The 24,947-nt window shown below is 40.6% G+C and overlaps 1 protein-coding gene across 1 annotated transcript in view; it reads left to right on the forward strand.

Moving 5' to 3' along the window:
• Nucleotides 1-24,947, forward strand: part of VEPH1 (ventricular zone expressed PH domain containing 1) — a 904,948-nt gene that overhangs the window by 572,052 nt on the left and 307,949 nt on the right. The window contains exon 10 of the mRNA XM_077290690.1: nt 11,140-11,279. Coding sequence (XP_077146805.1) covers nt 11,140-11,279 — 140 coding nt within the window. The remainder of the gene's footprint in view (nt 1-11,139; nt 11,280-24,947) is intronic.

Consider the following 24,947-nt stretch of genomic DNA (forward strand, 5'->3'; position numbering starts at 1 on the left):
GAGGAAAACTGTAGAGGAAACCCTCTCATGTACTGGAGTAACCTACAAACCCCCTTTAGATGTTGACCCTGGCCAGATTTAAACCAAGTACCCTCATACTTAAGACTGTAGTGTTAATCACTGAGCTACCCATAGTAAGTTGTTAAGTTGACTCAGATATTTTTTCCTTACTCACTTGGGCTTTCACAGAAAAAAACATTTTCTTTTTAGCCTATTACTATTAAATGGACTTAATTTCATAATTGTATGTTATGAATGTGCAGCTTCATTGTTTATTCTAGCAACCATTTTTTAAAGGAATACAGCTACTTAAATGAAACAGTCTGGTAAGATTGTCATGTAATGTACAACTATAAAATGCTCTATACCAGCCAGGAAGGTCTATGCTGTGGTCTGGTTGTTATTATGATTTATAGATGGTCTTGAGTCATGAGTCAGTCTTGTAATTGATTGCACATGTGGAAATAGATGTAAGAAAAAGGAGATCCCCTGCAGAGTATTCATGCGTACCTCTGTGCTAAATGTAAGCATACCGAGAGCCAGGAATTTATTTGGAACACATGGTGTTTAGCTAATTCTGCAAAATCATAACTATTTGATTTCCAAGAATTTTGCAACAACAAAAGTGGTTAGTCTATAAGTAATCTGAAAATGTGATTGGATGCTAAAGTGACAACATTAAGAAGTCTTGTGCGTGGCAACACAGAACTGCCAACTTCCATGACCAGTTGATTATTGGATGTGATATAGGTAGCGGGACATTCCCTTTTCAATCTGAGTATTTGACCCCTATAGAATCAAAACACCTATTCTTACGCCCTTGCCGACACAGTTCCAGCGATTTCGGCACTTGCTCTCCAGGGGCTCACATGAGGTTGTTATGTCATGTGAGCTTTGTGCCCAATCAGAACTGGTGTCAATGTCCCCACCTTAAGATATAGTAATTACCAGGAAGTCAGTGACCACCCGCAGCTCTCACCTCATGTTAATTATGTATATGACTGAAGGTGGGGACAGTGACGCCAGCGCTGATTGGATACAGGGATCACATGACATAGCAATTTCACGTGAGTGCAGGGACAGCAAGTGCTGACACCATTGGTACAGCACCGGCATGGGAGGTGAGTATAGATACTTATATTTTATCGGGGCCAAACACTCAGATTCAGAACGGGTTGTCTGAGCGGTGGACAACCAAATTAAGCTCTTTCCTATCATTTAACATAAATGTGATATCTAGTTAGATACTCAGAATATCATATCTGCTGTGGGAGTCCTAGATTCTTATACAAATGTGTCCTGAGATATGTGAAGCGACATAAACAGCATTTGAGAAAAAAAAGCATGATTTCTTGATACTCTATCCCAAGATTTCAATGCTACATTTTTCTGTGTTTGGTCACGTAGTAGTGATATGGAAATTTGGGTTGGATAAATCTATCCCGGTGTGTGTGCTGCTGCCGTTCCCAATAAGACTGAGTATTTTGAGCGCTCAAGGAATGAGACTGCACACCATTGTTGTACAATAACATTCCATCAATACTGATACTTTATTGTACATACATAGTTTTATAATTGCATATAGAAAGGAGTGGTTAGGGGTTGTTAGGGGTGGTTAGTTAATTACCATATTGTCTAGCTCCTTTGTCATTGGTTATCTAAACATATATGGAATATTGTGATTAATGCACATATGGATGCTGATTAAGCAACTAAAATGTAGCTCTGCATCTAGGACAAAGTTGAGACATCTGATCAGCACTTAATACATCTGGCGTTGTTCCGCTTTTGAGATGGAAAACCCCATACAATCTGTCTGGCTTATATCAGTTTATGTCAGCCATTTTAAGCCATTGATTATAATGTATATATTAGCTGTGAGTATATGAGTATATATGATATGAGAAGCAGTATACATGCAAGTGAGATCTACATGATATATATATTTCTATCACAGTAGTTGTGATGTGAATTGCAGCTTGTCAAGATTTTTCCTAGCATGCTCCGATATTATAGAGTGAGAAATTAGAGTCCCTAATAGTGTTGAGCGATACCGTCCGATACTTGAAAGTATCGGTATCGGAAAGTATCGGCCGATACCGGCAAAATATCGGATCCAATCCGATACCGATACCCGATACCAATACAAGTCAATGGGACTCAAGTATCGGACGGTATCCCTGATGGTTCCCAGGGTCTGAAGGAGAGGAAACTCTCCTTCAGGCCCTGGGAACCATATAAATGTGTAAAAGAAAGAATTAAAATAAAAAATATTGCTATACTCACCTGTCCGACGCAGCCGGGACTTCAGCGAGGGAACCGGCAGCGTTGTTTGTTTAAAAATCGCGCTATTACTTGGTTACGTGAATTCCCGGCTTGTGATTGGTCAGGTCGGCCATGTTGCCGGGACGCGGACCAATCACAGCAAGCCGTGACGAAATTACGTCACGGCTTGCTGTGATTGGTCCGCGTCCCGGCAATATGGCCGCCCTGACCAATCACAAGCCGGGACGTCACGGGAGGCTGGACACGCGCTCATTTTAAAATGGGCGCGTGTCCAGCCTCCCGTGACGTCACGGCTTGTGATTGGTTGCGCCGCGATCAACCAATCACAAGCCGGGAGGCTGGACGCGCTCATTTTGAAATGGGCGCGTGTCCAGCCTCCCGTGACGTCACGGCTTGTGATTGGTTGCGCCGCGATCAACCAATCACAAGCCGGGAGGCTGGACGCACTCATTTTGAAATGGGCGCGTGTCCAGCCTCCCGGCTTGTGATTGGTTGACCGCGACGCAACCAATCACAAGCCGTGACGTCACGGGAGGCTGGACACGCGCCCTTTTTAAAATGAGCGCGTTTCCAGCCTCCCGTGACGTCACGGCTTGTGATTGGTTAATGGCGGCCATGTTGCCGGGACGCGGACCAATCACAGCAAGCCGTGACGTATTTTCGTCACGGCTTGCTGTGATTGGTCCGCGGCCCGGCAACATGGCCGCCCTGACCAATCACAAGCCGGGACTTCGCGTAACCATGTAAAAGCGGGAATTTTAAACAAACAACGCTGCCGGTTCCTGCGCTGAGGTCCCGGCTGCGTCGGACAGGTGAGTATAGCGATATTTTTTATTTTAATTCTCTATTTTACACATTTTAACATTAATGTTGTTCCGATACCCGATACCACAAGAGTATCGGAATCCCGGTATCGGAATTCCGATACAGCAAGTATCGGCCGATACCCGATACTTGCAGCATCGGAATGCTCAACATTAGTCCCTAACCAAATTCAAAACTAGCAACTGCATATCAGGTATGAAAAAAGCATGTAGATCAAGTATAATTTGTAATTTAAATTGTGCTTACTATAGCTATTATAGGGGCCTTCATAACGGAAAAGTCATGTAAAAAAACAACATTCTTCACACACCACTTATACCTGTCATAGAATCATATAATGTTAGATTTGGAAGGGACCTCCAGGGTCATCGTGTCCAAACCCCTGCTCAATGCAGGATTCACTAAACCATCTCAGACAGATCTCTGTCCAGCCTCTGTTTGAAGACTTCCATTGAAGGAGAACGCACCACCTGTCGTGGCAGCCTGTTCAACCATTGAGGAATGTCAAATTGTAATATTTTTCTAAAAAACTTAAATCATTCTTGGTCTAGCTGGATGTATTTTTTTTTTTTGCTGTATCTGTCTACTTATTTTTATTTCATTATTTTACACTCTTATGTAGCGCCGTTAATTGCACAGCACCTTACAGTCATTAGTGGCACTGTCCCCATTGGGGCTCACAATCTAGATTCCTTCTCATGCTGAAGGTGAGTGTGGGAGGAAAATGGAGAACCAGGAGGAAACACAGGGAGAACAAGCAAACTCCTTGCAGATGTTGTCCTTTGTGGGATTTGAACCTAGAATCCAGAACCCCAGTGTTGTAAGGCTGCAGTGCCAACCACTTGGACACAATTTACAGGAATTACCAGCAGTGAAAAGAGTTTTATAAAAAGTTCCTAAGTCTTTCTTCAATGCCATGTCAGTATAGTTCCTAACAGTACCAACAATTCAATGTAACATGTATATGATATCTGTTCTATCAGCCTTAATACTGGCATTTGGCCACCACAAACACTGACGTTGTGTTACTATTCCCACACGTGCAATAATAATCTCCAGGAATCATCGCATTACACAATTCAGTACCTTGGTGTCAATGACAAATCACTTCCACTATGTCAGAGGGTATATGTAATAGCACCAGATCAAGAAAGTAGTTACATTTCATTTGGCCATGAAGTGAAAATTGTTTACAACCATGCGCAATTAAGATCTGAGCTGCAGCATTGTATAAACATTCATAGTGTGTGGTTTGTCTGTATCCCTCCATCTCTTCTGTAACTGCTTTTTGTCAAATGTCCTGCTATAATTTCTTAAAAAAACAGAATCTTGCACGCAGGCCACAGTCAGCTAGAAACAGCAGCAGCGACAGCCCCTTGAATACAAATAAAAGATTAAGGAAAAATAACGATGAAACAAGATTTACTCCTTTAATTGGACACCAGTCACTGCTGCTTCCAATGGGCAAATAAAATTAGCAAGCTAATAACGAAATGACTTCTGAAGTTAGCAGAGATAAGTCTGCCAAAGACATAAAAAGATGGAGTTGCTATCATAAACTTAGTGTACATTTGTAGCTGAAGAAATTCATGGCAATCGGGAGTTTGGTAAACAGTATATAAAAACATAACTTTTTGGCACTATAGAGGCAGATTCATACATCATTAAGGTCCAGGCATACTATTATACGTACTTTAGCCTCATACAATCCCTGAGTTGTACTGAGCCATAGTAAAGAGTTCTATGATGCTTATGTACCTGTGTGCACAGAGTATGGAGTGGCCTACCCTATGAGATTCTGTATTATACAGCTAATTTCCTCTAGAAGCATGGCTTTATAAGTGGAACAGCTCCTTAAGGCTTCTTTCACACTTCAGTCGTTTGGCGTCAGTCACTACCGACAAAGTGACGGATTGACGGATCCGTCACAATTGTTGAAAAAACGGATGTAACGGATCCGTTTTTTGACGGATCCGTTACTCGGGGGTTGTATATACTTTTTGGAGCATGCGCAATTGGAAAAAATTGAAAAAACGGATTGGGGCAACGGATCCGTCAAAATAACGGTCGCGACGGAACCGTCGCCCATAGGTGGCCATTCTATGGAATGACGGACACAACGGATCCGTCGCGATCCGTCATTTCAACGGAGACAAAAAACGTTGCAATGACCGTCAATGTCTAGATGACGTCCGCTAAATTTTGACGGATCCGTCGCATGACGGATGGAACGGACGACCATCCGTCACAATCCGTCGCTAATGCAAGTCTATGGGGAAAAAAACGGATCCGTCGAAAAAAAAAACGGATCCGTTTTTTGAGGAAAATGACGGTTTTAGACTGACGCCAAACAACTGAAGTGTGAAAGAGGCCTAATACAGCACTGTATGGGTGATCATACAGCAGCACATATAGTATGTGATGCCTACAGAGTTGCAATCACCCCTATTGCAATTTAGGTTTATTAACAAAGTACTGTATATAGAGTGAAATGAACAAACAGGCAATCCCTGCATGTGTTACAGCTGTTGAACACCCGCAAGAGTGACGGTGACGCGAACATAGTATTAGAGAACGCAGAAGACACTCACTTAGCACCCGAGCATGCTCTGATAACACCTTATCTGAGCACGTTAGCTCATCACTAGTATCCAGGAAACAAATAAAGGGTAAACTGAACTTTTTTAAATTTTTGCTATGGACTTCAACAAATGATAGTGAAGACAAAGCGTCATCATTTTGGCTAGTCAGGCCCCATTAGAAAATGTTTGACATGCCTTGTATTAGAGGAAAATAGACAGATACATTGAAGATGCAGCTGAAATATTATGAATCCCTTCTTTTCCAGATACCTAGAGCCTTCCTAAAGGTGATAACAGCCAATGTTGGTTACTTGTGGCACTTCTTTCACTGGCATGTCATCCTACTAAATGATTATACTCCCCCTTTGCAATCAAGGGGTTTAAGACACTCAATAGCTATAGTGGCAAAAACAAGTATTTGATAAATGCAATGTAATATGCAAATTAATTATGTAAAAATCGTACAATGTGATTTTTCTTTTTTTAGATTCTGTCTCTCACAGTTGAAGTGTACCTACGATAAAAATTGTAGACCTCTCCATTTTTTGTAGGTTGGAAAAATTTCAAAATCAGCAGTGAATCAAATACTTATTTTCCCCATTGTAACAGCGCTGGTTGTGTCTTATATCAAGACCCTGCTGTCTTGGACCCCATAGCAGCCAAAGTGGCTGTAGTACATCCCCTGACTTACATATTTTTATTGATACTTCACTGAGCAGTTCACTAGAAAACACTAATGATTGGTTCACTGAAAATGAAACCTATGAAAAAGAAGTGTTTTTCTTGTATGCGGAATACAGCTTGGTAGTCTTTGATCCAAGGTCTGCTGATAGGTTGAACTCTACTATATTATTTATTAAGTTTATCACCCAATGTTTGATTCAGTTCAATCCTCTCTGTGTCACTAGTTTCAGTTAACGAAGTCTTAATTTTTAAAAAATGTACTCCATACTGACATATTCTCCACTATATGTAGTTATTTATTTGCCAGAAAAATAAGTTCTCTCCTTGAATTTCGAGACCCTTACACCAAGTTGTACCTTTCACCAATACACCCAGAGCTAGAGTTCTATTATCTAGTGTCTTACATTTTAACAATGTTATTGCATATACACATTTTAGAGATACATATGACTTAAGTTGGCCACAGATCAGATGAGAATTTTCTCATATGCAGGGGGTGCTCCAGGTACCACATTGTTCAGAGTGTTGTAATCCTGTAAAGGCACTTTACATACTCCAGTGTCTCGGGATGCACCCATCATAGATTTGATTGCAGCTGGACTGAAGTGGTGGGTCTTGAGTGTTTTGTAGCCATTTCTCCTTTTGAAATACCAGCATCCAATGATCAAGACAAGGGCAGCTATAATAGCAAGAAATGCAATTTCAGTAGTCTCTTCTGCACTGAGCCCCACGTGTGGCCGGCCTCCGCTGCAATTGTATGCCCCCAATGTATGGGATGAGCCAGGTCGTGGCATTCTCCAAGGTTCAGAGAACCAGCTCCTACTGAACTGCAAAACAGAACTGTTTAAAACCATTACTTGATCCTTGACTCTCATCAAGGATCAAGATGACATCTCATCTTCATTACTGACATATGAAGATATATAAATTGTTAAAAATCACAACGTCCTCAAGCATTTAATCTCAAACATAGATGAAAATAATTCATAGTGAACTCGGATTAAAGATGATCATTGTTTTACTTTTATAGTGTTATGATAATAGTGCCACAAAGTTAAAGACAAGACACAGGATTCTACAACTACAAGGATAAAGGAGACCAAATGATTGTAAATGTCTCCGGCTGTAACTTGTTGTTATATCAGCATGACTTGAAGTAATAGCTAAGCTCATTTGTTACTACGGTCTATATTGTGGTCTGTTGTATTTTAAGTTTTATAGTTTTTATCTTTAATCTATTTTACCAATACATATGATCTGACAGTGTGGTGTTTTAAGAATAGCCTCTGACTGCAGGGATATTACTTCTATGTTTGAGATTCAAATGTTACCAATTGGAGTGACTTTTTTTGTCTTATACTATGGACTTTTCACTAATTGTATAAAAATTTCCTCTGGTTAAACTGAATAATTATTCCACGATAAGTTGCAAAATAAATCTTGCCAAATCAAACAAGGTGATTTTCTGGACTTGTTTTCTCATTTTGACTCTCATAGTTGTGGTCTACCCATGATGTCAATTACAGGCCTCTCTCATCTTTTTTTAAGTGGGAAACTTGCACAATTGGTGGCTGACTAAATACTTTTTCACCCCACTGTATATAGTGGTGAATGCAAGTGTAGAACACATTTTCTCACAACACTGCAGAACTGGGCCCACCAGGGCAAGTTGTACAGTACAGCAGAATCTGCTGAGCAAGGAATGTGGTTAGTAAAGTTTGCCAAAATAGGAGACTCTGAACCTTTCTCCCAGATAACTGTGCAGCTTGCTGTAGTACAAGATATAAGAGTGGTGAAAAGTTTGCAGCAATCCAACTCCAGCCATAAACTTTGTAATGATTTAAAAAAACAACAACCAAAAAATTCCCCAAGTTTGGCTCAAATGATTAAAACCATTGACACATTTTAATTAGTCATAATATGTTATTGTTTTTTTCAGGGGTAATCCCTTACCAGTAACACATTTTAATTGGAAAACGAATGTGCTCATTCTAAGGAAATGTTGTGTTTTTAGTTTACATTTTGGCCACAGTAACTCTGTCCTAAAACGACATTATTGCTTTGTGTTCAAATTCTTTGCATTGAGGCATATTTCTGTGGAATTCATCGTAGGTTTGCAGAAAATACCATCTATTCCAAGAAAATATCCAACTGTTCTGCAGTATTGTTGAATATGATTAAGTTTTGGATTAACAGTCTTCTTTTTTTTTTTTTTGAGTGTCAGTTTACTAGAGACCTAAAGGCTATGCTTTTTCACAATTAAATAGAAACTCAAAGCAATTCTGTGAATCATCTTGATCAAAAATATCCTACCATTTTGCATTTACAACTCTTATGCAGACTTATGTATCACCGTAGTTTCATACTACGAAAGTACTCTCCATATTCTCATCTGTTACTTTCTTACATGTCTCCAGATCGGCAAGCAACAGGAAACAGGTGGAAGGTAGTAAGACATGATTACAAGATTAGCGCAAGCACAAGTTTGCTATAAAAAAGGTGTAAATACTAGTGCTCCCACTTTAAAAATGTTCGGTAAGCAAAAGCAAAATATGGGCCTCCTGCCCCCTGGACCGCTGGTTATAGGTGGTAATGGTCATGTTCTTACAGCAGGGCTATCCCCATATAGTCAGTGGTGTTGCTTTTGTTATCTGAACCCACCACTTGGGATGTATTATGTGCATAGCCTAATATGTGATCTTTATCTGTTACATGTGCGCATCTTTATGCTATAAGATATCTAGAGGGCTGGGTCTACATGCTTGATATTCTCTCACTGCATTCTATGTCATCTATTTTTCATCCTGCATTGCGGTAACTGTCTGACCAGCCCACAGTGTGCAAATGCACATCTATACATGTCTGCATTTATTTATTATTATTATTTATCTTCATTATATATTTTTTTGCAAGCAAGCTGTGCCATGTTTCTATAGTGTTATAAGACTCTTCCCATAGGGCAGATATATCTTTGTATTAGTTGTATACATTATCACATAAGCTGCATAGCTGTATTTTGCACAGTGTGCTTATTATCAGTATATCTTGCTGACTTTATTAACCATGTCCAGGGGTGGTGGTTCCCTTTTTGGAACCCATGACTCATTTGAGTTGAGGTTTTAAATGTTTTTAATTGTGTGGTGTTCTGTGTTTTTTTGGTTGACAAATAAAACTATATTTGTATTATATTAGTGGTGGTCCCTGCTATATAGCTTGATGCTTTTCCTTCTTTGTTTGGTTGCACTTGTTCAGTCAAGCTTGGGTTGACCCCCTATTTTTAGTGCGCTATTTTGCATGGATGGTGCCCTCCACCCTTTGTGTGTACAAAATCAACATATGCTGACAGCATGATCTGCCCACATGCTGAGTGAATAGAATAGATTATAAAAATATAAGGCTATGTGCTAATATGCCGATACCGGATCAGGAGATATACAGCAAAAAAACTTGAGGATGAGTGCCCAATATGTTCTGCTCCAGTCTGTGGTTGTGATGTCTCTACGTAGAGAGATGTCCTAGAGTTTGCATTCAGTGGATAAGTATGGATCATACACAAACTGCTGTGATTAGATCCGGAGGTACAAGTTCAAAAGAGAATCCTACTCAATCTGTGAGTATGATGGCTCTAGATTGGAAGACATCCTGAGATTAAATGTCCATCATTATACATAGGTTCCACTGCACTCTGCTTGATGGATAAATCAAATTATAGTCCGTGGTACTATGGATATTCAGTGTTCCGGCAGGTCAAGCTGGATCAAGCTTACCAAGAAAAAAAATGCCACCCTGTGCAATGGTAATGTCACCAGCTATGAATTACTAGACAGGTAAAAAGTAGGTAATTCCAATCCTACACATTTCAGAGGATAACATTCTACTTCCTCAGCGATCCCAAATGGAGCAAGAAGCCAATTACAGTGTTAGCTGAAACACCAAGCGCTGGCCAATGGTCATCTTGTTTGCAATGTTGAATGTGGGTGGTATTAATTCACAAATGATTTATCTCGGCAATCAATTGGAACCACTGTGTAGAACAATTTACCTGAAAACATTGGCATATAAAATGGTAAGTGGGGAGCTACGTTGAAGAAGTCTGAAGACGGGTGGAATCCCCTCTAGCTTGCAAGTCCATCTGAAAAGATGGCACCCCAAATGTGATAGAGAAAAATTACGACCTCTCCCACCACCCAAAATATGTACATGCAGCACCTGCACCATTGAAACTGGTGGCAGAAGGATGCAAAAGTATGAATGCAAAAAATGTCACAATGCGATCTGCCTGTCCCATGCAAATATGCCAGCCTTGCTTCTCGAAGTGTAATTATGTTTCTTCTGCTGAACATGTAACCTCTGAATCTGAGTGAATAGTAATAAAATACCATCTAACTCTGCATTACCATTAAGTTGTTTTTCCTAATTTTAATGTTTAGTAATAGTTATGTCATGAAAACTGGAGGCTTTTTGACAGTAGTTGAGAAATGTGGTACTTTTTGTTTTAATATGTTTATGGTTATTAAATGTCCTTCTTGGCATCGGATTTTGTACTCTCTTTTAATCAATCCCTAATAAGGTAACTGATTATTTTCAGAGTTCTGAAATTGAGATAATTAGATATTATAGGTGGCTTTATAACCTGTGCCTGTTAGGTGCACTGCGCTTGAACTCAGGAGTGTCAGAGGTGCACCTGACGGAGGGTTAAGTGAAATGTTTCTTGCTTGAGTTACTGCTCTAACTTTAATATTGTGCATGTTTTTTCTCCTAGATACATTTAAAAGCTGTGTAGCAAAGTTGTTCTTCAGCTGTCCAATGAAGGCTCATTACTGTCTGTACAGTAAATCCAGTTTTATACTCATCAGCAAACATCCACAGATATGGATCCATTTTATGTTTCTCTTTCAACAGGTGCGTGCAGATTACAATTGTAAGTATAATGAAGCAATGAGCTTTTCATTTGCTACAATGCATTAGATACCTTGTACATCTGTGACTGCAGCTTGTACATCTATGACATCTTACCTGTTTTTTTTGTAATGGTGTCACCTTTGATAACTTAAAAGTGGATATATCCAGAGATCAAAGTCCAGCCTCAGGTTTGTATTTTTACCTACCATCGGAGCTCCCATGTGCCATAGTCACAAGCTGCATGACATCCATTACAGTCTACCTGTACGCTAATTATATACACAGAAGCCGCAGCAAATCCACAAAAGACCATTTTTTGAAGGGGAAGCTGTCATCAGAAAATATTTAATTATTTTAATAAGGTCTTGTATTACATGTATATTTTCCCTGTTCTTTCAAGAAGAGTTTTCAGCAAAGCCCAATATTAGCAAAGGCAAGATTACAATGACCAATCACAACTGGTGATGTCACACATGACCCTGCTCCAACTTTAATCATAATCATCTCAGCATAGGCCTAATAAACAGTTCAATACAAAAGTTGAGATCAAACCATTGTGGCTATGTACATGTTTTGTTTCCTGAAACGACAGGAAGTTAGTCTAAGAAAGCCCCAGTGGCTAATGGGAACATTGCAAGATTTCTATTTTCTATTTTTAATACAGATTTTGATATGGGAAAAAAACATTACACAAAATACTTTAAAAATCAAGAAACACAAAAATCTGATTTAAACAATAGCTCATTTTTAATGATGGCTTCCCTTTAATGCTAAACAGGATTGTTTTAGGTCCCTTCTAAATAAGTAACAGGAAACATTTGAAAGACTCAACAATGACATTTTGATTTGTTATGTGTTTAGCAATTTTTTTAGGGAGACCATAACCATTATTATCAGGTAGTCTTACACTATCCAATCTACAAACTCAACATATATCATAAATGGATTAAGAATGAAATGGGTAATAAAAAATATTGCTAATAATAATAATATAATAATTAACCTTTTATTATATCTGATATATTTTTTCAGCTTCATAAACCAATAACTTTAACAGTAGATATGTTCACAAATGTCCAACTTTATGTCCAATAAGTAATGGCTCTTTCATTGTGAAATATGTGTATAGCTAAAGGGGAGCTCATCATGACCACTGGAAATAATATACCATATATGCTCATGTATAGGCCAAGTTTTTCAGCACTTTTTTGTGCTGAAAACATTCCCCTCGGCTTGTGCATGAGTCATTGTCCCAGAAGAAGGCGGGGGAGGGGGAGCGGCGGAGCAGCGGGTGGCTGCAGCTAAATCCTGTGCCCGATGCTAAAGAGAAAAGAATATTCACTGCACTAGCATATTCACTAGCAGTGAATATTCATTTATTTTATAGCGCGCACAGTTACAGCCACAGCCGCTAGCTTCCAGCAGCTGCCGGGCTATCACGGGTGTGCACTAATTAAGAGTTATGAATATTCGCCTCTCTCCACTCCCATAGGTGTGGAGAGAGGTGAATATTCATTACCTTAATGAGCGGGGACACGTTATCATTCGGCCGGAAGAGCTGCTGGCACCGGAACAAAATGCAGCAAGGGCGCACAGGGAAGGTAAGTAGGATGTTTTTTTATTGGGATAAGGAATCATACAAGGACAGGGATGGAGAGCCATGCATGCAAGGACAGAGATGGGGAGCTATGCATACAAGGACAGGGATGGGGAGCCATGTATACAAGGATAGGGATGGAGGCCATGCAGACAAGGATGGGGATGAGGAACCATGCATGCCAGGATAGGGATGAGGGGAAAATGCATACCCGGCTTCTACTTGAGTCAATATGTTTTCCCAGTTTTTCGTGGCAAAATTAGGTGCCTCGGCTTATACTCGGGTCGGCTTATACAGGAGTATATACGTTACATTAGTCAATACTTTTGGAGACGGAGGAAATGCTGTGAATATACAGTATATTGTATAGAACTTCTTGTAATCAAGGAGACTGTTTTTATAAATGCTTGCAGTCGTCCAAAGTCAACAGCAAAGGTGGGTCCCTGTCTAAAGTTATTAACTGAGCAAACCTCATTAGAGCAGACAAAGCATGTATTGTAAGTCAGTAAACCCTTTTTAAATAGAAATCATTAATGTAAAGGTCTCTCAACACTTTCTTTTATTTCAACTTACAACACGTTCTCTTGTGATAACAAGTTGTGTAATATTCAATTTTCAACAGATTTCACTAATATACTGCAGCTTAATTTATCATTACCACACATAGCCCTGGAAATTCTGACTATTTGGAAACATTGTAATTAAAGAAGACTCCTAGGGTTTATAATGGGGAAAGTGTAGTCTGAAAAATCCAGGTTCATTAAAACTGGCACATCCAGTATTTAAAATTTTGTATTGACTGACAGATCCCAATAGAAAATCTTGAGGACCATGACCATTCACATAGCCGTAACACCATCACTTTGCACAAACTACGCACATAAAATACAATGGGAGTAGCCAAAAACATCTTCTATAATTGTTAAGATTGAAGAGTTCATTCTAAGATGTAGTGCAGCTTTAAAGTGTAACCGTCATTTTAATTTTTATTTCAGAAATGTATAGTAGATATGGAAATAAACACCATTGTCATATGTTTTATCAGGGAAATCTGCTTCTTTTACCTACAGAATTGATTGATTTTTGATTCTCAAAACTCTCAATTCACTGGTAAAATCTGGATTCAGTGAAGACAGATTTTTACATTACTGAGATAGTAGATGACAGTTGCTGCTGATAAAACTTCATGTGGAAGTTTTTCACTGTCATCCACTATCATAGTAATGTAATAATCTGTCTTCACTGCATACAGATTTTACCCGTGAATTGAGAATTTTGAAAATGAAAGCTTAATCCAGGAGAAGAAAGAAGCAGATTTCTCTTGTAAAATATATTACAAAGTTGCTTATTTTCATGTGTATTATTGAATAATGAAGTAAAAATTAAGATGACAGTTGCACTTTAATTGTTGAAGCTATTCTCCTTTTAACTCCTTAACAATCCATGGTGTACTGTTACATCATGGTCTGAGTCAGGGACTTTGGAACGGGCTCTGTAGGTGAGCCAGCTCCACAAAGGGCAGATGCCATCTGTAATACATAGTTGGTGTCTACTTTTAATAGCAGTGATCAGCACAGATTGCTGTTATTAACCTCGTAAGTTCCACTGTCAATGACTGACAGCAACATTTAAAGCTTAACCGGCGTTTTCATTTATATTTAATAATTCAATGTAATGCCTTATCACAAGAGGTATTAATGCAGATACTATATCGGCATTGCTAAAAAAGGCTGGATGCATTTCTCACAACAAATGGCATTGTGGGTTATAAATAGTCCTGTGATAGAGAAGGTATAACTGGTGGAGAAAGGGTGAACTTGATGAACCTATGATTTTTGTTAACGCCTATAACTATGTAACTACGTTATCGAACTGCTGGTACATTATTCCACAACTGTGACTAATTAGAATAAAGGTCCTTGTTTTCTTTTCTTTTATTTTAACAGTTTGTTCACAGTAATCTTATGATTTAGATTCGATACAATTCTTAAGATAAGTTAACATGAGCTCTGAAGAGTCAGGATGTATGTCATTAGACCATATAACTAAACACAAGACTACCTTTCAACCACAGTTATGATGGACAACAACAAAAGAATCCATAAAACACAAAATTATGTTTGTTAGTAATGAACTGATGGTTTTAGCATATATAAATTGGTTCTAGAAGAGTTACATGTATTTACCAGACATTAGAATGGATTTATCACCAGATATTATAAAACAAACTACATGTATATAAATTAGGTCATTAAAACTGGTTGACTCTAGTTTATTTACTTTGAAAATTTATGTCAGAAAGTCTGCATAATCATTTGTGAACGATTATAATCAGTCTCCTCCAACTTATCCTGATTGACAGCTCCTCAGTGTCCCTCCTCCCTGCTTCTGAATTGTCACACTGATCAGTGCCAGCTGCAAATGTCCGTCAGGATGGATGGGTGGAGACTGAATACTCTTAGGCTACTTTCACACTAGCGTCGGTACGGGGCAGTCGCCATGCGTCGGCCCGACGTACCGACGCATGCTGTGAAATAAAAGCACAACGGGGGCAGCGGATGCAGTTTTTCAACACATCCACTGCCCCATTGTAATGTCCGGGGAGGAGGGGGCGGAGTTCCGCGCATGTGCGGTCGGAAAAGGTGGACACGACGCACAAAAAAACGTTACATGTAATTTTTTTTGTGCCGACGGTCTGCCAAAACACGACGCATCCATCGCATGACGGATGCGATGTGTGGCCATACGTCGCTAATGCGTCGCTAATGCAAGCCTATGGAGAAAAAACGCATCCTGTGGGCAACTTTGCAGGATGCGTTTTTTCTCCAAGACGAAGCATTGCGACGTACAGCAAGCGACGCTAGTGTGAAAGTAGCCTTAGACTCCAGACTTCTGATCATTTTAATATTATGCTTTAATATCAGGATTTTACAGCAATGGCATACAACCAACTTCATCAAGTCTAAGAGATCTATTTAAAAATATTTGCAGTTTGTACTGTGATATATTGCAACCAATCAATTTTATGGCAATGTCTAGGTTGATAATCACTGTGTCATAGCGCTGCCATACAAATGCATCATGCTCAGCAAGCATGTATATGAAGCAGGTTCAGATGCTGTGCCTACTCCATACAGGGAGGATGCTGGTAGAAATGCAAATCCTACATGCCCTGGGAACATAAGTCATTACTTCTAGTCATGATTGCTGATGTTTAACTATTTAAATACCACTGTCAGTGAATGATAGTAGCATTTAAATAGCCCAGTTTTCAGTTCTCGTGCTTCCTGGTGACCAGCAGCTTCATAGGCTACCAAGGGGAACTGATTGGTTACCTTGCCTGTTGCAGGCCCCTCTCACTGCCATTTTGACACTTATTCTGCCACTAATGTATGTAAGTGAGATGTGTCTGAAGAATATGACCATGGATCTCTGTAAAAGCAATAGAAGATAGGTTACTCGCTATCCCTGCCTCTATAGCCAGACTAGTTGCACCTGGATGATCCAGGAAGGAAGATGCAGAGGTCAATCTTTTAGATAATTTATTCAGAATACCTTGATAAATTGTGAGATTGACCTTAGACAGCTTTTTGGTCTTGGCCATGGTGGAGTGGTTGGAGTGTGACTGATTGAGTATGTGGACAGGTGTCTTTTATCCAGGCAATGAGTTCAAACAGGTACAATTAATACAGATTAGGTGTGCAGAGTAGGAGAGCTTCTTTAAAGAAAAACTAATAGGTTTGTGAGAGCCAGAATTCTTGCTGGTTTGTAGGTGATCAAATACTTATTTCATGCAATTCAATTATTTAAAAATCATCCAATGTGATTTTCTGGTTTTTATTTTTAGATTCTGTCTCTCGCAGTTGAAGTGTGCCTACAATAAAAATGACAGACCTCTCCATTCTTTGTAGGTGGGAAACTTGTAAAATCGGCAGTGTATCAAATACTTATTTTCCCTACTATACTATGGTCTACTGATGTTATACACTTTATAAAAGTACATTTTTCCATGGGTCTACAAATGATGTATTACCGTATTTTTCGGACTATAAGACGCACCTGACTATAAGGCGCACCCAGGTTTTAGAGGTGGAAAATAGGGAAAAAAATATTTGAAGCAAAAAAAATGTGGTAAAATATTTAATAACATAAATAACATACTATTATATGTGGTGTTATTATATATAATAGTATGTTATTATGTTGGGAGCTGCGGGACCAGTGTGGTGTCTGTGAAGTACGATATGAAGACGCTGGAGGGTGAGTATAAGGGTTCATTTCCACATGCGAGGCACACGTCCGTATCTCGCATGTGGAAACCAAGCTCTGGCGCCGGCACTTTGGAGCGGAGCTGTGCAGCTCCATGTGTTCCTATGCGGCCGCACGCTCCACTCTGGAGTGCCGGCTCCACAGCTTGGTTTCCACATGTGAGATACGGACGTGTGCCTCACATGTGGAAATGAGCCCTAAGAATGGGTGCACAGGGCTTATAGTGAAAGCACCACTCCAGCACTGCAAAATAACACTGGAGTGCTGCTTTAAAATCCCATGGGAGAACTATAACTCCCAGCATGTCCTGCAGATCCTATGACATGCTGGGAGTTATAGTTCACCAAAGGAGTGGCAGAGTGCTTTATTGTGTTTTGTAAAGACTGACCTCTTAATTGTGGCAGCCAGCCACACTGTTGTGAGGTAAAAGCTGAAGCATCCCATGGCTGCACACACAGAGCCCTCCCTGTTGTTGTTGCCTTTCCACAGCGCAGGACATAAGAGGAAGCTGCAGATTCTAGGTGGGAGTCTGAAGGACCTATGATGATGTCAGAAGAGGGAGGGCTCTAAGCTGCCATGTGATGCTCCAGCCCACCCACTTCTGACATCACACAGGTCCTCCCTGTGCACCAGACAGCTCAGCGTCCAGCACAGGCAGGTAGACAGCGATCTCCTGGCCCCTGCTGCTGCCTCCTCCTCCCCCGGACACACAGATTCTCCCCGAAATCAGTGCTGGGGAAACTGTGTGTCCCTGCTTAAGTGCAGCATTCATTTGCTGCTCCCGGCTCACCGCTCAGCTGATCGGTGGGCGGGGAGCAGCTAATAAATATTCACTGCACTTAATCAGCGGGGCCATGTGCTTTCCCCAGCAGCTGATTCCGGGCAGCGGGGTCATCCTGAAGTGGGATAACAGTGCGATCCCACTCGCTGCTGCCTCCCTCCCCACATGCTATATCCGTACTATAAGAAGCACCCACACTTTCCTCCCAAATTTGGAGGAAAAAAGTGCGTCCTATAGTCCGAAAAATACGGTAATATGTTTGTATAATGTAGCACATTCATTCCCCTAATTTTTTCTATTCCTTATTTCTTTTAACTTGTCTCTTGTGCAATATATGTTTTTAACTATTTTCATGTTATTGATTTTTCATCAGTAAAGTTATTGTATTATGTTGCCTTGTTCAGAAAACATTTTTTTGTAAGATTTATATTATGTGTGGTAATCGTAGGCTGTTTAATAATATTTACAAATGTTTGGTATTTCTTTTCCATATAGGTTTTCATTAAGATTCAAAGAAGACTGCAATTTATGCTATATGCTGAAATTCTGTGGCAATGCGATGAAATGATTGCGGGTTAAATTCCTCAAGTAATTATTAAGTAAAAAAATAGAATTTTTTAAAAAAATCACTTTTGTTCTCCAATTTTTTAAATAAAGACAATAAAAGTGGTAGCACTGAATCCATAATGTCCGGACTATCAAAATGTAAACCTAACTGAAACATATATTGAACGTCGAAAACAAAAAAAATCAAAACATTAGATTTACGTTCTTTCAGTCACTGTAGTTCCTGCAAAAAATGTAATAAAAAGTTATCAATATGTCTTATCTATCTCAAAATGTTATAAATGAAAACTACAGCTCAGTAAAAAAGCCTTCACTCAGCTTCATCAATAGAAAAACTAAAAAATATAGGTCTCAGAAAATGGTCAAACAAATTTTTAATTTTTTTTTACATGTTTCTGAATTTTTTTCAATATTAAAACATATATATATATATGAATGCTGTAAAAAGAAAACCTAAAAAAATAGTGAAATTATAGGGAATTATAGTTCTTCACAATTTCACAGTACATGGAATTTTTTCCTGTTGTTCAGTGCGTGATACATAAAATAAATGGTGTATTTCGAAACTATAACTTATCCAAAAAAAACAAAACCTCATTTGGCTATATAATGCAATAAAAAAGATATGACTTTGCAAGAAAAGGAGGAAAAACGAAAGCACAAAAATAAAACAAATCGTTCGGTGCCAAACGGGTAAAGTGTAAGTGAACTAAGCAGGCTGGTGATGGGCAGGAAAATAACTATGGAAAGCAAAGGTTCCTAAGTGACCAGAACTTAGCGCCTGTTTAGCACGTGAGTGAAAAATGCAAATTTCTCAAGAATGCAGCAAACAGAAGTTATAAATGTGCTGATGGATTTACATTTCAAAGACCAGCATTCTTATAAATGCGATTAGGGCCTTGATCTTACTAACAGATTCCATTTAATGGAGGCCCATCTCAAGTCTTTCCTACAAATTGCCCAATCACTTCTCAATTAAAGCCATAGCTGAGTGTTCTTACGAAGGTAAATTTGTTATTCTAACCAAAATACTGTTGTGAGATAATATATAGTAATGTGTTGTATTCATATATAAGCTCTTATTATATACCCATGGAAAAAAGGATTAATGCTAGCACTGTCACCTATTTCTTTTAGAGCAACATACTCAAAAGCATCTTTTGCCTTGGTGCATACTAGGCTGAATTCAAAAAAGAAAAAAAAGTTTGAGATGCGCTAAAGAAGAGAGTTTAAATAAGTAGGAAATGAGTACAGAAAATGCATAAAGGGATAGCTGGATCAGCTCTCCTTACCAGTTCACGATTAGGAATAGTGACAATCCGTCTTGGGTGTTGGTTGATGAGAGATGGATGCGAGGAGTCCTGTTGTCACGTAATTGTGAGGAATATATTTATAATATCCTGGATTTCTGTTGCCACGTTTGTGCTTGTCATGTTTTTATTGTGTTGTCATGTTGTTTTTGCTGGGGATCCTGTATTGTAGATGCATTTAATTTTTGTGTAATAAACGGTGTCAGTATGGTGCCGGCCGGTCACTCCTATAATGACACACGTTTAAAGAAGCAGCCGCCTTGCAGGTGTGTGATGTCACTGAAGCAGTACGGGCTCTCTCTCGGAAAAAAGAGTGCTTGCTTTCCAATGTGTTTCTGCATTTGTGCCCACCTTCATCAGGGATTATACTTGCAGTTTGTGGCAGTCTTTATATAGGCAAGTACCTTATTTCCTTGTTTCAGGATTAGTGATGAGCAAGTGTACTCATTGCTCGGGTTTTCCCGAGCACGCACGGGTGATGTCCGAGTATTTATGACTGCTCGGAGATTTAGTTTTCATCGCGGCAGCTGAATGATTTACAGCTGATAGACAGCTTGATTGTATGTGGGGATTCCCTAGCAACCAGGCAACCCCCACATGTACTCAGCCTGGCTAGTAGCTGTAAATCATTCAGCTGCCGCAATGAAAGCTAAATCTCTGAGCAGTCATAAATACTCGGAGATCACCCGAGCGTGCTCGGGTAAACCCGAGCAATGAGTATACTCAGTCATCACTATTCAGGATCCAATTATTTTCTTATTTGTTTTAAAAGGGAAAAAAACACTTCTATCTCACTATTGAGATCTGTTGGTTTCAAAGTGTTTAATGTGAAAATCCATCTGCATTCCGCCCTTGACATTAGGTGCGTAAAGTCTCCCTCTCTGCAATGATTTCTCCACTATTCCCACACCCCAGAAAGAACTTCCCATTATATTCCCATTACAGTTGTGCCCAAAAGTCTACATATCCTGGCAGAATTTTTGCTTTTTTGGCTTTTTTTTTTTTTTTTTAGAAAATATGAATAACACCAAAACTTTTTCTCCACTCATGGTTAGTGGTTGGGTGAAGACTAGTGTTGAGCATTCCGATGCTGCAAGTATCGGGTATCGGCCGATACTTGCTGTATCGGAATTTCCGATACCGAGATCCGATATTTTTGTGATATCGGGTATCGGTATCGAAACAACATTAATGTAAAAATGTGTAAAAGAAAGAATTAAAATAAAAAATATCGCTATACTCACCTGTCCGACGCAGCCTGGACCTCAGCGAAGGAACCGGCAGCGTTGTTTGTTTAAAATTTGCGCTTTTACTTGGTTACGTGAATTCCCGGCTTGTGATTGGTCAGGGCGGCCATGTTGCCGGGACGCGGACCAATCACAGCAAGCCGTGACGAAATTACGTCACGGCTTGCTGTGATTGGTCCGCGTCCCGGCAACATGGCCGCCATTAACCAATCACAAGCCGTGACGTCACGGGAGGCTGGACTTGCGCGTTTTTTTAAAAAGCGCGCGTGTCCAGCCTCCAGTGACGTCCCGGCTTATGATTGGTCACGGCGCCATGTTGCCGGGACGCGGACCAATCACAGCAAGCCGTGACGAAATTACGTCACGGCTTGCTGTGATTGGTCCGCGTCCCGGCAACATGGCCGCCATTAACCAATCACAAGCCGTGACGTCACGGGAGGCTGGACTTGCGCACTTTTTAAAAAACGCGCGTGTCCAGCCTCCAGTGACGTCCCGGCTTGTGATTGGTCAGGGCGGCCATGTTGCCGGGACGCGGACCAATCACAGCAAGCCGTGACGAAATTACGTCACGGCTTGCTGTGATTGGTCCGCGTCCCGGCAACATGGACGCCATTAACCAATCACAAGCCGTGACGTCACGGGAGGCTGGACACGCGCGTTTTTTAAAAAGTGCGCAAGTCCAGCCTCCCGTGACGTCACGGCTTGTGATTGGTTAATGGCGGCCATGTTGCCGGGACGCGGACCAATCACAGCAAGCCGTGACGTAATTTCGTCACGGCTTGCTGTGATTGGTCCGCGTCCCGGCAACATGGCCGCCCTGACCAATCACAAGCCGGGAATTCACGTAACCAAGTAAAAGCGCAAATTTTAAACAAACAACGCTGCCGGTTCCCTCGCTGAGGTCCCGGCTGCGTCGGACAGGTGAGTATAGCGATATTTTTTATTTTAATTCTTTCTTTTACACATTTATATGGTTCCCAGGGCCTGAAGGAGAGTTTCCTCTCCTTCAGACCCTGGGAACCATCAGGAATACCGTCCGATACCTGAGTCCCATTGACTTGTATTGGTATCGGGTATCGGTATCGGATTGGATCCGATACTTTGCCGGTATCGGCCGATACTTTCCGATACCGATACTTTCAAGTATCGGACGGTATCGCTCAACACTAGTGAAGACATTTATTGTCAAACTACTGTATTTTTTTTTTTTTAATCATAATGACAACCCAAAACATCCAAATGACCCTGATCAAAAGTTTATATACCCAATTTCTTAATATTGGGTATTGCGACCTTCTAACATCAATGACAGCTTGAAGTATTTTGAGGTAGTGGTGGATGAGTTTGTTTATTTTCTCAGACTGTAAAGCTGCCCATTCTTCTTGGCAAAAAGCCTCCAGTTCCTGTAAATTCCTAGGCTGTCTAACATGAACTGCTCGCTTGAGATCTTCCCAATGATATTGAGCTCAGGAGACTGAGATGGCCACTCCAGGACTTTGCCTTGTGTTTTGGATCGTTATCATATTGGAACGTCCAAGTATGTCCCATGCGCAGCTTCTGGGCTGATGATTGCAAATTTGCCTCCAGTATTTGCTGATAACATGCAGCATTCATCTTTCCTTCAACTTTGACCAAGTTTTCTGTGCCGTTGTAGCTCATACATCCCCAAAACATCATCGATCCACCCCTGTTGTGAAATTGGATTCTGGGCTCCCCCGGTGGCCACTTGTGGAATTGAACTTGTGTGCATCATCCCCTCTGTTCACCTGCTCCTATCAGGATGTGGGAGTCGCTATATAACCTTGCTCCTCTGTCAGTTTCTTGCCGGTCATCAATGTAATCAGAAGCCTTTCTGTGCATGTTCCTGCTACTAGACAACTCCCAGCTAAGTTGGACTTTTGTCCTTGTGTGTTTTTGCATTTTGTTTCTGTTCACAGCTGCTGTTTCGTTACTGTGTCTGGAAAGCTCTAGTGATCGGAAATTGCCACTCTGGTGTTATGAGTTAATGCTAGAGTCTTAAAGTAATTTCTGGATGGTGTTTTGATAGGGTTTTCTGCTGACCATGAAAGTGCCCTTTCTGTCTTCCAGCTATCTAGTAAGCGGACCTCGATTTTGCTAAACCTATTTTCATACTACGTTTGTCATTTCATCTCAAATCACCGCCAATATATGTGGGGGCCTCTGTCTGCCTTTTGGGAAAATTTCTCTAGAGGTGAGCCAGGACTGTCTTTTCCTCTGCTAGGATTAGGTAGTTCTCCGGCTGGCGCTGGGCATCTAGGGATAAAAAAACGTAGGCATGCTACCCGGCCACTTCTAGTTGTGCGGCAGGTTTAGTTCATGGTCAGTATAGTTTCCATCTTCCAAGAGCTAGTTCTCATATATGCTGGGCTATGTTCTCTCGCCATTGAGAATCATGACAGTTTGACCGGCCAAAAAAGGGTTAAATTACTGCTGAGAAAGGAGAGAAAAAAGAAGTCTGCTACAATTTTTTTTTTTTTTTTTTTCTTCCCTCTAGTTCTGAGTGTGCTCTTAATTGAATCACTTGCTAGTCTGCCTATACTGCAGCCTTCCTCTCTTTCTCTCCTTCTAATCCTTGAATGGCTCTGTGTTCACCTGTTTGAAATGGATCTTCAGAGTGTGGCTGCAGGTTTGAATAATCTCGCCACAAAGGTACAAAATTTGCAAGATTTTGTTGTTCATGCACCTATGTCTGAGCCTAGAATTCCTTTGCCTGAATTCTTCTCGGGGAATAGATCTCACTTTCAAAATTTTAAAAATAATTGCAAATTGTTTTTGTCCCTGAAGTCTCGCTCTGCCGGAGACCCTGCACAGCAGGTCAGGATTGTAATTTCCTTGCTCCGGGGCGACCCTCAAGACTGGGCTTTTGCATTGGCACCAGGGGATCCTGCGTTGCTCAATGTGGATGCGTTTTTTCTGGCCTTGGGGTTGCTTTATGAGGAACCTCATTTAGAGCTTCAGACGGAAAAGGCCTTGATGTCCTTGTCTCAGGGGCAAGATGAAGCTGAAATATACTGCCAAAAATTCCGCAAATGGTCTGTGCTTACTCAGTGGAATGAGTGCGCCCTGGCGGCGATTTTCAGAGAAGGTCTCTCTGATGCCATTAAGGATGTTATGGTGGGGTTCCCTGTGCCTGCGAGTCTGAATGAGTCCATGACGATGGCTATTCAGATCGATAGGCGTCTGCGGGAGCGCAAACCTGTGCACCATTTGGCGGTGTCTACTGAGAAAACGCCAGAAAATATGCAATGTGATAGAATTCTGTCCAGAAGCGAGCGGCAGAATTTTAGACGAAAAAATGGGTTGTGCTTCTATTGTGGTGATTCAACTCATGTTATATCAGCATGCTTTAAGCGTACTAAGAAACCTGACAAGTCTGTTTCAATTAGCACTTTACAGTCTAAGTTTATTCTATCTGTGACCCTGATTTGTTCTTTGTCATCTATTACCGCGGACGCCTATGTCGACTCTGGCGCTGCTTTGAGTCTTATGGATTGGTCCTTTGCCAAACGCTGTGGGTATGATTTGGAGCCATTGGAGGCTCCGATACCTCTGAAAGGGATTGACTCCACCCCATTGGCTAGTAATAAACCACAATACTGGACACAAGTGACTATGCATGTTAATCCGGATCACCAGGAGGTTATTCGCTTTCTGGTGCTGTATAATCTACATGATGTTTTGGTGCTGGGATTGCCATGGCTGCAATCTCATAACCCAGTCCTCGACTGGAGAGCTATGTCTGTGTTAAGCTGGGGATGTAAAGGAACTCATGGGGACGTACCTTTGGTTTCCATTTCATCATCTATTCCCTCTGAGATTCCTGAATTCTTGTCTGACTTTCGTGACGTTTTTGAAGAACCCAAGGTTGGTTCACTA

This window comes from Ranitomeya variabilis, chromosome 2 (genome assembly GCF_051348905.1).
Source record: "Ranitomeya variabilis isolate aRanVar5 chromosome 2, aRanVar5.hap1, whole genome shotgun sequence".
Lineage (NCBI taxonomy): Eukaryota > Metazoa > Chordata > Amphibia > Anura > Dendrobatidae > Ranitomeya > Ranitomeya variabilis.